General features: G+C 37.6%; 1 protein-coding gene across 7 annotated transcripts in view; it reads right to left on the reverse strand.

The window, feature by feature from the left end:
- Window positions 1-13,351, reverse strand: part of RBMS3 (RNA binding motif single stranded interacting protein 3) — a 698,683-nt gene that overhangs the window by 131,326 nt on the left and 554,006 nt on the right. For 4 of the 7 annotated variants that reach the window (XM_042888087.1, XM_042888086.1, XM_042888090.1 and 1 more), the window contains exon 6: window positions 11,200-11,279. In XM_042888087.1, coding sequence (XP_042744021.1) covers window positions 11,200-11,279 — 80 coding nt within the window. Of the gene's footprint in view, window positions 1-3,939; window positions 3,985-11,199; window positions 11,280-13,351 lie in introns of all 7 variants that reach the window. The other 3 variants (XM_042888085.1, XM_042888084.1, XM_042888083.1) reach the window with 1 other exon arrangement.

Here is a 13,351-nt window from a genome sequence, read left to right on the forward strand (position 1 = left end):
TGCTCACTTTCTTTATTTTTTTCCATATTGAACTGCTACTGTCCCAAGTTATGTCTTCTGTTTTCTTAGCACTGACACTAAATCCCAGTTTGGATGAAATGTCCAGTAGACAATATCAAAACCAGTCACCAGAGCCACACAATGCACAAAAGGACTGCATTTCATTGAAATTAGAGGTAGGCAAAATGTATTTGTACAAAAATGAAAAATGAAAAGCATATCAGAAAAAATGCATTAAGGATATTAATGACTGTAAGGCAGATGGTGTTCATGGTGCTTCTGCACTGGGTGAGTTTATAGATGGAAATTCACACAAGGATATAGTAGGCTGCTGGGTCATATTTTCTTAACTTGAATAGGAACTACACATCAAAATGGTGTAAATAACAGTTCTGAACTTCAAAACTTTATACTCCATCACAACGTTATGGTATTTGGAGAAAGAGAGAAGGGAAGGGAACAAAAAAATTAAGGCTTATATTCAGTCAATTCAAAGTATAATCATTAACCCAATAGCAGAAGAAGCAAATTGTATTAAACAAGGTAATACTGTAGGTGAACAGCACCCACAAAAATTGCAGCATTTTTGGTTAGCATTTTTGGAAGGGTTAAGATCTGCATTTTTTGAAGATGAAAGTCATACATGCAGTGACACTGGTAAAGCTTGCTCTTTGCAAACTACATTTTTATATCATCCCAATAAAATCAATGCTAAAGCACTGCTTTCTCTTCCCTTTTCTTATTTTTTCTTTTATTTCTTGTTTGCTGAACAGTAGCAATTCAGAAATACTGTATACTCAAGGATTTTATATAAGGTAGTGGTAGAAATGCTACATACAAAATGCTGTTTTAATGAGCTTTAACAAAAAGGATGCATATAGAATCAGACATCCAGCACCTTTCCCCTCCCTCTTGATGTTTCTCACATTGTAGAAGGCAAATTGCAGGCACATCACAGACACGATAGCAGTTACAGTAAAATGAAGGCTGTTTTGCCTCTTTAAAGTTCCTGTGATTTAACCCGGGAAAGACCTTTCTATGATGTTATGATCAAACACTTCCATTCAGACAAAAAAGACTAACAGAAATGGCCAAGAAATTGGGATTCTGCAGCTGCTAAAGATGGCTGATCATCATAATGTCATTGTTAGTGGGAAAAAAAAATGAAATAAAACGTTATGCATCAGTTTTCTCAGCATTTTCAAGCTGAATTGCTCTTCTCTGTTTTGCAGTACCATTTGAGGAGGAAAAAAAAGAGGGAGAGACTGTCTTCAATTATGCAAGAAGCTCCTGGTATTCAAAACAAATGGAAACTGCTGTTGTGATAAGCTCTTCTTTTGTCTGAATGAATTACAAAGGGAAAGATCTTTCTGCTCTACTTGAGAGACTTCATGCCACTCCGTGCTTTCGAGGTGGGAGCTGTGCAGCAGAGTCCTCGATGTTCCCCTGGCCAAAGGAAAGATTTATTTTTTGAGGGATGAAAGGAAAATGGCAGAAAGGCAAGACCAGGAAGGCAGAATATCCCGTTCTTGTTATAAGACACAAGTACCAAACATCTACACAAATTACTCGAGCACACAGAAGCACTTGGAAGATTGGATAAGTATTATCTCCTTTGAGCCAGTTTCTCTGAAAGAACTAGCAAGAAAATTTGGAGAAAATGCACCATACAGCCCTGATGGAGCAAAACTACCTCTGTGAAGTGCCACCTCAATGTGTTCAGAGACAGAATCATTCATGTCACCATGCTGAGTGGTGTAAGTGGCAGGGACCAGGTGCACATCACCTGGATGCTTACTGATTTACAGTAGTGTTCCAAAATAGGCTAAAAAAAATCGATGCCCCAGTTTTATTGGGATATCTGAAAAGGACAGTCCCAGAGGCTTCCAATTCTAGCTGAAATATGGACTTCCAAAGCAGTAGATCAAAGATCTTATACTTGTACATTTTTAAGCTTCAATAAAACTTTTGTTTTCAGGTTAGTTGGAATTTACAGGACAAAGGTTCTGACTGAAACTTCTGACTGAAACTTCTCCATTCTTCAAATTTCAAAATGTTTAATCTGACTTGAAAGCTAGTGGAAAAGCTAGTGGAGAGTGAGGGAAAAATGAGGCAAGAAAGGGTTTGTCTATAAAGGAGCTGAAAGGGAAATAATTCCCCTTGGTAAAAAAAAAAAAAAAAAAAAAGAAAAAAGAGAAAAGAAAAAAGAAAAAAAAGTACAAAGAAGAAAAGAACACAAACTGATTTCTGGATATTATTGAGCATAACACACTGTTAGCTCAGGAGGTTAGCCTCCGTTATCCTGTGCTCAGCTAGATTGATGCCCTTGCTGAAGTTAGCATTTTAGTTGGCACAGGTGTGACAACACTCCACTGCAGCAGGAGGGCTTGCAAAGCAGATGTACTCCATCATTTAAATTGTCCTGAAGGGACTAATAAAGTAATGCAGGAAAAGTTATGCCAAGGGGAAGAAACAGGAGGAGTTTTGCCACTGCTGGCCAGAGTTGATGTGAAAACAAAATTCCTCCCTGAAATCTGAATCATGTACAAATGAGTTTACAATGTTCCATGCTCTTATTTGCATGCTTTTATTTGTTTGTTTTGCTTTATTTCAAATCGCCAGCCCTTCAGACCTGTGCAATCTGAAATTCAAGCTGTGAATCTTTCTGGCTCATAAATTTTGCCTGCTATAACACCTGCGCAACTCGTCTGTCTGATCTTGGATTTTGCAAGTGCATCCCAGGAGCAGTGCTGTCCCTGCACCAGAAACTTGTCAACACCTCTATGGCTGACGTATGAGCATGATAGAATTCAGTGCACCTGCTCTCAGCTGTGTTGCTTACACAGTGTGGTATTGTGTAGAAAAGTCTTTTTTGCCCATCAGCAGATATGTCTGTCTTTGCATATAAGGAGAAGAGATTTGCTGAATCATTAGATGTACATAGTCACTCTCCAAAGCAAAAATTCACTTTGAGGCGAAAAGAAAAATGTATATATTAAAATTAATTTAGATAAACTGAGACACAGTTCATTACCACTAGATATTACAAATGATAAAAGAATGCAGTTCTCCATTTATGCTACAGGCTTCTGGAAATATTAGGAAAGATTTGACAGGTGATACTGTGATAGGAAAAAAAAAAAAAGGAAAAAATAAACCAGAATGATCTTTTCTCATTTATATGCCATATTGTTCTCTAACTTCAATCTTATAAACCAAGCCAAAGATCTTAATCCAAACCACAGTAATGCTGTTTTGTACATCACTACATGAATTACTACAATACCGCAGACAAATTGGTCTTATGCATTTTTGTTACTTCCAGATGCAAAGTAATAACAAAAATTGTATGAAAGAATTTCTCTTTAATTATACAGCCAGATCACGAAACTCAGCATTTCATAATAAGGTTATTTAAATTCAAAAATATATAGCTCTTTTCTAAGGACTTACAGACCAGTACCAGCATAAATAAAACAGGACAAATATGTACCACATCAAATCTTTAGACCTTCCACATCATCAGCATCTTTACGTATTTCTGGAAAACCAGGTCTTAGACAAACTTGGTACTACGTCTTTTCTCACACAAATTCCCTGAAGAGCCCAAACTATGCGATTTAGCACTGATACAAACCTCCTAATGTCTGAAATACGAATTAGCCCAACTCATGTTTCTCCAAGATATAGATATATATAGCTACTGTGCTTTACTGCATTGATATCTAATTCTGTATCATGCTAGAAAAAGGGAGAGTTTGTTTGAACTAAATGGAAATGAGATGAGGGTTTGATTGGATGGGGGATTTTTTCCCTGTAAAGTATCCCTTTGTCGTTAAAGAATATATAATCTTCAAATTCTAAAAAACTCTAGGAAATCAGGAATGGAACTTTACAGCAAGACATGGAAATGTGTGATATGAAACCAGAAGCATTTACCTGAATGGCAGCTCAGCAAGAACAACTGGTTACATAAACATAACTCTGGAAAAGAGAAGAAAGGAGCTAAAGATGGAGAAACCTCTGTTGTTCAGTGATCAGAAATGACACATTTGAAATTCCTATGAATAGTAAGGATCAAAACAAATATTTTCTGACTTTTAAAGGCTTGTCTTTGAAAGGAAGGAGACAATCCAAGGAACACTTGATTTCAGCTGAAGTCATAAAATAGTGGACATCTATAACTTAAGAGTGTATACAGGTTGGATTAAGGTCAAGTTGCATTTGGCTGAATATTAGAAGAACAGAGTTGCAGCACTGATGAGGCTGGCCACACCACAAATACCTTCATAAGCCACAAAACCCAGCCACAGAGACCTAACTAGGGAAGCAGCAGGTTGTATATTTTCTACTAATTCAGTATCCCTCCTATAGTTCCTTGGGAAGAAAGCCTATTTTTATGGCCAAAGTCTACGTGGTTTTAATTGTTACATGATGTTTGAATAATCGAACTATAATTTTCCAGGGACTCACTTTTCTGATGGCTGTGTTTGCACCGAGACATCTCCTAATATCTAATGTGATCTAGGCAAAAAGTCCACAGAGCCCATCCTGCATTAAGCAGTTTTCCATAGGAGCCTGAGCAGGGCACTGCTGCCTGCACACTGCCAGGACACAGGAAGCATCTGGTGTGCAAAGTGGGATGATTTACATGGACCTCATGGTCATTCACCAGGACTTGGGGAGGACAATAAGGAAGGCATTAGAGACTCAGATTGTCTGTCAGAGATAAAGATTATGAACTGACAGAACTAAAAAGGATGTTTTTAGGGTTCAAGATGTAAAAGAAGTTTCTGCTAACAAGGAGGTGAGCACATGCATTCACAGAGCACAGAAATTGAAGATAACAGTGGTTCCATAAAAAAATAACAGTCAGGTATTGGAGACAGGATAAAGAAACAGAAAATCTGTTGAACAGTCATTTTACAAAAGTCTTTACATGGATCGTATTTTCTGATATAGTAGGGAAGGATGTTGACTGCAGTCATCAGATAATAATGAAAATATTTACATTACTGAATTTACAGAACGTAGAGAATGTAAAAGATTCAGATAACATTAAAATCATAAACGTTAAAGGAAGTGAAGATACAAATCAGGGAAATTTTATTTTTCTGAACACAGATCTTTCCTGAGGATAACAATATGTATAAGATAATCTTTTTAAACCAGCTTTAGTGAGTATTACCAGTATGAAACTTAGCAAAGCATGGTTTAAATTCTCTGTAGTACTCAACAAGTGTTTTAAGCTAACTACAAACCAGTACCTAGTTAGTTTCTCCCTTTGACTCCTGTTTTGTCTTGTCTAAAAGTCACATACATATCCATGTATATACATGGAGAGATAGAAAAACATGGATATTTATAGTAATTTATTACTCACCTCTATAATGTGAAGTAAACTCCCAAGAATACAGTTTTGGAATAGTTTTTAAGTGTTTTATGCATACAGATCAAGAGACACAAACAAAAAGATAAAGAAGCAAACTAAAAGAAAGGAGCTAACAAGTTCTCAAACAACACATTTTAGGTTAATACATTCATTCAGAAAAACAATTAACATCATTACTAATGACATATAAGATACCATTTGTTCATCCAATCAGAAAGAAAGAAAAATAATGTAAAAATGCTTTCATCCATTGCACAGCTAATCCTCAACTGAAATAGTTTCTTCTCATGTCTTAGTCGTGATCTCCTAGTAAAAATGTAGTTAATTCCATGTTCTAAGTCTACCTCTCTGAAGCAAAGATTAAGTATGTGAATTTACTCTTTGTGTTTAAGAGAATCCAAGAGATGACTATGCAGAATACTGAAACTAATCAGAGAGGTAGAAAATACCTGTTCGTTCTGGTGAAATGAGTCCACAGAAATGCAGTGCTCTGGCCCTCTTCAAGAGAAGGACGTATGACTAGTTATTATTTTTTTTTAGCCATTATTTCAAGAACCATCTTCCTGCCTGAGGTATTTGCAAATATATCTGAATCATTGCAGATCATTTTTCCCTGTTTAAGAGTTTCTGTGTAAGTAAAGTTCCAAAATGCCAGTCACTTGTTCTTGTGCGGCTCTTAACCTATGCAAAAATAGTGTTTACTTCTGCTTTCTGGTCATCAGGCATTTGTAACCTGGCAGTAAAATTACAGCTAAAGTCCACATAGAGCTACTAAGAATCATAGAATCACATGGTCATGGAATGGCTTGGACCCCAAGGATCATAAGGTTGTTCCAAACCCTCTGCCACGCGCTGGGTTGCCAACCACTAGATCAAGTAACCAGATCAGACTGATATCAGATTGATCAGGTAGACTAGATAGAAGAAAGAGGAAGATACTTGAGCATGTATTACATTCATGTGTCTCACTATCTAGAAGTTTTTGCTGAAATAAGAATTGGACCAAAGCCCTCTGACAACCAAATGTATTCAGAAAGCAAATGAAATTTAGGAAGTACTACAATTACTAGAAAATGCTGCGAAGAAGCATAATGGATAAATAACACAACTGAGGGAAATTTCTGTGAAATCCCAGAGAGAAAACTAAGAACTTGTTAAGCTTCTGCATGTATTCAGGGGAGAAAATATATATATATATTTTTAAGACATCCAGGTATACTGGGAGGTGAACACTTCAAAAACTGCAAAACTGCACTCAAATTTCACACATCGAAAAAGAGATCAAGTTGTTACTGACATAATTAGGCATTTTTACTTGAATTCTGTAGTTGAGAATATCATAGATTAGCAGGATTTCATTTTTAAGTCCTCTGTGTACCAGTAAAAAGAGATGTGGCATTGGAAGACTCAGGGCGAGCTACCTTCATCGTTAATAATGCCCTAAACACCTTGATTGAGATGTACAGTGCTGTGTTATGATGTATTCATTTGCTAACTCCTCTTTTTAAGGGGAATAAGGGACTATACAATTATTTTCATTCGGGGCTGCACTTTTCAGAGTATAAAGAAATGTAACAGGAAAAAAAATGAACCTATTAGGCCCTGGTCAATTTATCTCAAAAAAGCACTGCTAATAAATGGAAAACAAAAACAAAACACTAAAAAATCAACCAAGAGCTACTCCGAATATTTATGAACTTCACATGGAATCTGCTGAGCATTCATGTTTTGCAGATTTCTTGAGACAATTGCTCTTTCTCAGTCTGTAAGAAATGCAAAGATACTAACTAATTATTTATGGGACAACCAATTATCTTGCACTATATTTCTAAGACTGAACATCATGACATGCCTATTAGTTGAGCAAGCAGGACAGTGGAGCAATTCCCTTTGGAATGAAGTGAAGCCAAGTAGTTGGACAGAGAAGCACCCTTAGCAAGAATAATTCACTAATAAAGATGTAACAGTGCTCAATTTACTTAGCCATTACACATCTGATCAGCAAAACATTTTGAGTGTCAGAAAATAACCCTTCCACTGTCACTGGCTTGAAGTAGAGCAGTCTGAAGTTGTGACTGCTCAGCTCTATAGGTTTTTTTTCAGACAACAGGCAGACAGTAGTTGAAGTCAGAGAGTGAAGAATGATATACTTTTGCCTTGGGCACACACAGAATAAAGAGCATTCAGGGTGGCCTGTGTGTGCAGAAGTGAGGCTGCTTTACTCTTTTCTGATGTACTGTTGGTCTAGACCAGCTTAGATGTGCCACTTCTGCTTGTGTTCAAATGCTGAGGCACACAACAGTTGAAAAAAAACAAACCAAACCAAACCAAAATAAAACAACCTGAAAATGAACTAAATTTACATCTCATTTACCATGGAAACAATAGATGGGAAAGAACCTGAAAAGAAAAATGTCTGTGGTATACTTCAGGCCAGCACAACAGTGGCCTACAGGTTACCCATTGTGAAAGTGAGAGCTGTGGGGCTTTACTGACAAAACTGCTCAGCAGCATGTGGAAGCTACCTACTCCAGTCCTTTGATCATGACTTGATAATCAGGCACAACTGCACCACAATACATGCATATTTTATCCTCCAGACACAGTATATGAACACACACATATATATCCTATTTCCTCACAAGCACTGCATCTTAGGGAATGCTACTGGGGAAGATGGTATGGATGGAAGCTAGCTGCCAAAGTGGTTTGTCTGGTCCATAATACCACTGCCACAGGAAGCAGGGTAATACAAAGTAGACTACAGCCAAGCCAACTTGGACCTGGGATTGTTTAGTCTGAAGAAGAGGAGGCTCAGGTGTGACAACATGTGCTCTCTTACAACAACCTAAAAGGAGGTTATAGCATGGTTGTGATCAGCCTCTTCTCCCAAGTAACAGTGATAAGACGAGAGAGAATGGCCTTAAGTTGTGCCAGGGGAGGTTCAGGTTGCATAGTAGGAAAAATTTCTTCCCACAAAGAGTGGTGAAGAATTGGAACAGGCTGGCCAGGGAGGTGGTTGAGTCACCGCCCCTGGAGGTGTTCAAGACAAGGATACACATGGCACTGAATGACACACTTAGTGGCATGGTGGTGATGGGCTGATGGTTGCACTAGATGACCCTACGATTCTATGACTTTTCTTGCAGGCCTAATCCAACCTGTTTCTAGACAGCAAGCTTGCAGTAAAACATGAGAGCTTAGGTGAGAAATGAGGACAAAAACTTTAGATGTTCACAATTGCCTGCTGGGCCAAAAGGAAATCCAGCTGACTATACACGATCAATTTCATTTAACCCTAAAAGGATTGATTAGCTTTCTCTCACAGTAAGATCATGTCTTGACAAATAGAGGTTAATAACAGATAGTGTTGCATACTTCCGCTAATGTTCTCTGGTTCCTCATGTTTTAACTGAAATCTATAAAGAGGTCACAGTAATAACTAGAGATGATTTTCTTTCTATGTCAATTATTGAGATGCTTGAAAGATAATTTTCAGAGTCTGACTGATTTTCCATGTACACTAGGAGATTGTTTCTCCTGCCTTCTCCATGCAGGAAGATAAACAACTGCCCAGAGGTTGATAAACAAGATGCTTCTATTTTTACTAGGAAGTTTAAGTACAAGTACATAACAGATACATAAGCTGAGTAGCAGCTCTAACAGAAATTACATGAAGAAGAAACTAGGACTGACTTGTTTTTTTGCAGTTGTCAAAGATAAATGAGTGGCTAGTATCACTTGAATTGATCCAACTGCTCTAATGATGGTGTTTGTTCTCTGGCTTCTTAAGAGGAAGACAAATGAACACAAGAAGTCTTTTAAATATGGATTCAAAGAGTGCCCTATACTAATACTGAGATGCAGACATTCTCTTTTTTGTGTATCAAATACACTCTGATAATTTCTAATTATCTGTGTTTGCAGCCAAAGAATCTGTCCTCCCAAAATGATATAAAATGGGATCTTACAAATATATGTAGCAGATAATTGAGTTCAGCTACTGACTTTACTCCATGCTGCATTATACTTTATTTACATCTGAATGGCACTCAGGTAAACAAAAACTTCTAAAATACTCAGTTCCCCGATAATCCTTGCAACTAAGTGACATGCACGCACTGCAATCAAGAGAAAATAGTATCAGACAACTTTGCCATCTGGAAGTCTTCTTCAAGAAAGTAAGAGTAGATTTGAGTACTTAACTGAGAAAGCAGCAAAAGTTACAACCATTAACATTCAACTTCACTGTATGTTTTGGAACAAGAATAATATTGTATCACACAATCTTATCCAGACTCCTATTTTGATGTTCCACGTTGTTTCTGTCAATATCAATCCCTGACTAATTTAAAATTAAAATAAAATAAAAATAAAGTAATGATTTCTAGGTACTAGCTATCATTTGTTATTACATAGCTCTTCTTGCGTCAAGCATTGTAAAATATTCTATTTCTTACTCTGGGACAACTGGAAATGTGACCATGGAGTATGCATGATTCTAATGATGAAACTGCTCTGCCCAAATCCTTGCTGTTCACATTCCTTCCATTGGGTGTTGCTATGATATTAAACAAATTACAACTGTGACTTAATGTATGCACACAGAAAAGTATGACAAAGGTTTGAGGTCTCTACCTACATTGCTTTGCCCGTTGTTTTAGACAGCTGAGTCTGCTGTACATTACACAGATAACATATGTTAGCTGATGCTAAGAAAATCTGTCAGTGACTACTTGTGAAAAAGAAGGCCAAAAAATGAAGTATTCCAGCTTGCACTAAAAGTTTTATATTCTTTCATGAAGGTGATTTGACTGCAATTTATATGTACATTGCGGCACACAATTACTGTATGCAGTAGCTGTGCAGATGGCTCTCTTTTAATTAGAGTATTTAGTGCATCTTCTGTATAAAGAATCAGGAAATGAATAAGGAGAAATTTAATGAAAGTAACCAAAAAAGGAAATAGTATGATGAAAGTTTAAAGAAGAAAAAAAAAATAGAGGATTACTTAAGGCATAATTATTACGAGGATTTTTGTTCACTTAATGCTAGAAACTCTAAATAGCTCTTCAGACAGTTTGAGGAAGAAGTCTTTGAAGATCTGTGGCCTTGGGGAGGTCTTGACAAACACTAAGAATCAGGCACCTGATCGCTAAACTTTACAGTTGATGACCATAAAGATGACAGCTGAAGATTTCACAAAGAAGATATACTAGCTGTGACTGACTTTTTGATATGGCTGGGGCACACCACTGAATGTATTTTATGAAAATCATCAGAAAATCACAAGGTTTCATGAAACTACGGCAAGTGCAAATGGTATAAAATCACTTTGTATTTGAACTATCCTCAGTACTAAAAGCTACTACTATTAATATTAGTAACTGTAAATAATAGAAGCTACTATGACCTGAAATTCTGGTCTTTTTATAGCCTTTAATGCAGTTGCTGATCTATTTATACTCTTAGGTTGTTAGAAAAGCATTGGCATTTACCTGAGTGGTCATTGCTCTAATTGGAAAATATCACACACAATATACACATTAAAGAGGGAGAAACAGACCAAGACAACATGATTTTTATACACGCTTACATCTGCAACTGTCAGACACAAATGCTTGAATATAAGAACTTGGGCAGGGAATAAAATATTATGGGACAAAAATGATTGGTTTCATCCAGGTAAATCTGTAGAACCTCTCAGAAGGGACAGTGACATCAGCCACTCTCATTGTACATTCCAGCATTTCTATATTCAAAACTCTTATGTAAATTTTACATTTCAGAATGATGGCTACACTTACCTGGTAGACCAGGTGGGGTTTTCAGATATTTGCCGTTAAAATGCTGAATTACTACTTCACATTTTTCTGTAGATTCCATTCTGGAAAAGAGAAAAGGGTGGGATTAGGGATTAGAGGCAGTAAGAGTTACTAGACTTTCACAAAAATGCTCAGTCAGCAAAAACAAAAAGGAAAAGAAGGTAAAAGAAAGACAAGCACAGATGCTGAGAGAAATCTTCAAAGCTGTTCTTGCTGACTTCTGCACAGAAACTGGTTGAGCTCATTATGGTGTAGTATGGCTTGTAAAGAGGACCTGTCACCCTCAAAGCCTGCAGCTGTGCTCCCGGCTTGTGTGTGAGCTACTGCAATGTCAATGAGCAGCTCCCTCCTGGATCTGAGGGATCTCTCTGAACAAGGACGTTCTTTGTGCTCTCACATGCTGCCTGGAAAGGCAAACGACTTGTATGTAGATTCCTCATGCACCCAGTATAACTTCAAATGGGTTGGGAAAAAGAAACAACAAGCTTTGTAGAAGAACCCAGAGGATTAAGCAACAATTATTAAGGATTGCAGTGTTAAAAAATAACCTGCAAGGATGAGCTGTAGAGCAAAACCAAAAGCCAAATTCTGGGTAAAGGCAATTTGCATATAATACCAGCAGGTGAAATGACTCGCTATTCATTCTGTGTGACCTAAAGATAACTTTCAGAACTGAAGCATTACAGCATTAACAATGAACTGTGTACATAAATTATTGAACAAACTGCCCAAGAATACCAAGCCTTTGGTCAAATCCTAAACCATGTCTATATCTCATCAGGGAATTCACAGGTTGTTCAGGTCTTGTGAACTGACAGCATGCTAGTCCAGAGCGGTCTGTGACTCTGCTACACAACTGGGATAGAAAAATGGAGGAAAGTAAAACTAATCATAAAGCTAAAGCAATACATTCACTTTGTCTCTCTTAGAAAGATGGTGTTTAAAAAGTGTTCAACATTGCTTCAGCATGCTACTTCTTACCTCCAGGTACTCCCCACAAAGTAACTCCACCAGTATAAGTATTTCTTCTCACTACTCAGATCTTTTAAAAATTATCTTATCCTCCATTCTTTCTGTCGCATGGTTTTGGGGAAAGAGTAACATGCATTCTAGATCGCTCACATCACTTTACAGCAGAAGTTTGACTCCTATGGTAAAAGTTTGCTTAGAGTTCAAATGGACAACCTTGCTCATACGGAAAAAAAATATATCACAAAAACAAACAGCAACAACAGCGACAAAAATTGATTAATATTCAAGTCTTTTGTCAGTTTTTTTCAGATCAAATCACTAAAAAATGTAATTTCTACGTTGTAACACTGCTTTCACGGCATGGTGTGTGGGCTGGGCTGTTTGTACAAGCACATAGCAGCTTAGATTGTTCACTTTGGCTTCATTCAGATTTAACTAAGTGAATGTCTGCACTGAGCCTTTAGAGAATCTTGTCTCTGGAAGAATAAATGCAATAAAAGCCTGTTTTCTGTAGCTGCAGGCGCTTAGTGTCAAACCATGTTATGTTGCACCACACAGCAGTGACAATTTCATTTTAATACATGGGGCACATTTTAACAAGCCAAAGCAGTCCCTGCAAAGAGTGCAATATATAAGCTGCCAAGTGAAAGAGACTCAGTGCACTTTGTGCATTTTGTGTGGGAAGAGAATAGAAGTGAAACCCACAGTGTTCTGGGATAAAAAGGCCATCATTCGAAAAGCAGCCTTAGAAGGAATGTGCACATTTTCTTCTCAAGTTTCACAATTAGCAGCTCTCAACTTCCATTGCTAGCTATCTGTAATCTGGCACATGCTTCACTTGAAACCGACACTAGCATTATCAGCTCAGTTTGAAAAGGCAGTGCAATAGACAAAGCCGCCAATACATGCTCCCTTCAGATGAGCTGCTGAGGAACAATGGCAGCTGTCCCTCGTCTCTACCATCCCAGTGAATCCCTGAGTGCTCTCTGCAGCAGCCCTGTGTGGGGTAGGCTTCCTCCCAGCTGCTTGTTGGCGCCTGCAGCCACACGGTGACCAGGTCTGTGCCTGTCCCCTGTAGGGCCACCTAGGGATGAACTGTGATTTTTATTTGTCCAGAACTCCCGTTTCTTAGGTAATTGTCTGATACTTGTTGTCACCCTGG

This window comes from Lagopus leucura, unplaced genomic scaffold (genome assembly GCF_019238085.1).
Source record: "Lagopus leucura isolate 7727_CA_CO unplaced genomic scaffold, USGS_WTPT01 Super-Scaffold_100157, whole genome shotgun sequence".
NCBI lineage: Eukaryota > Metazoa > Chordata > Aves > Galliformes > Phasianidae > Lagopus > Lagopus leucura.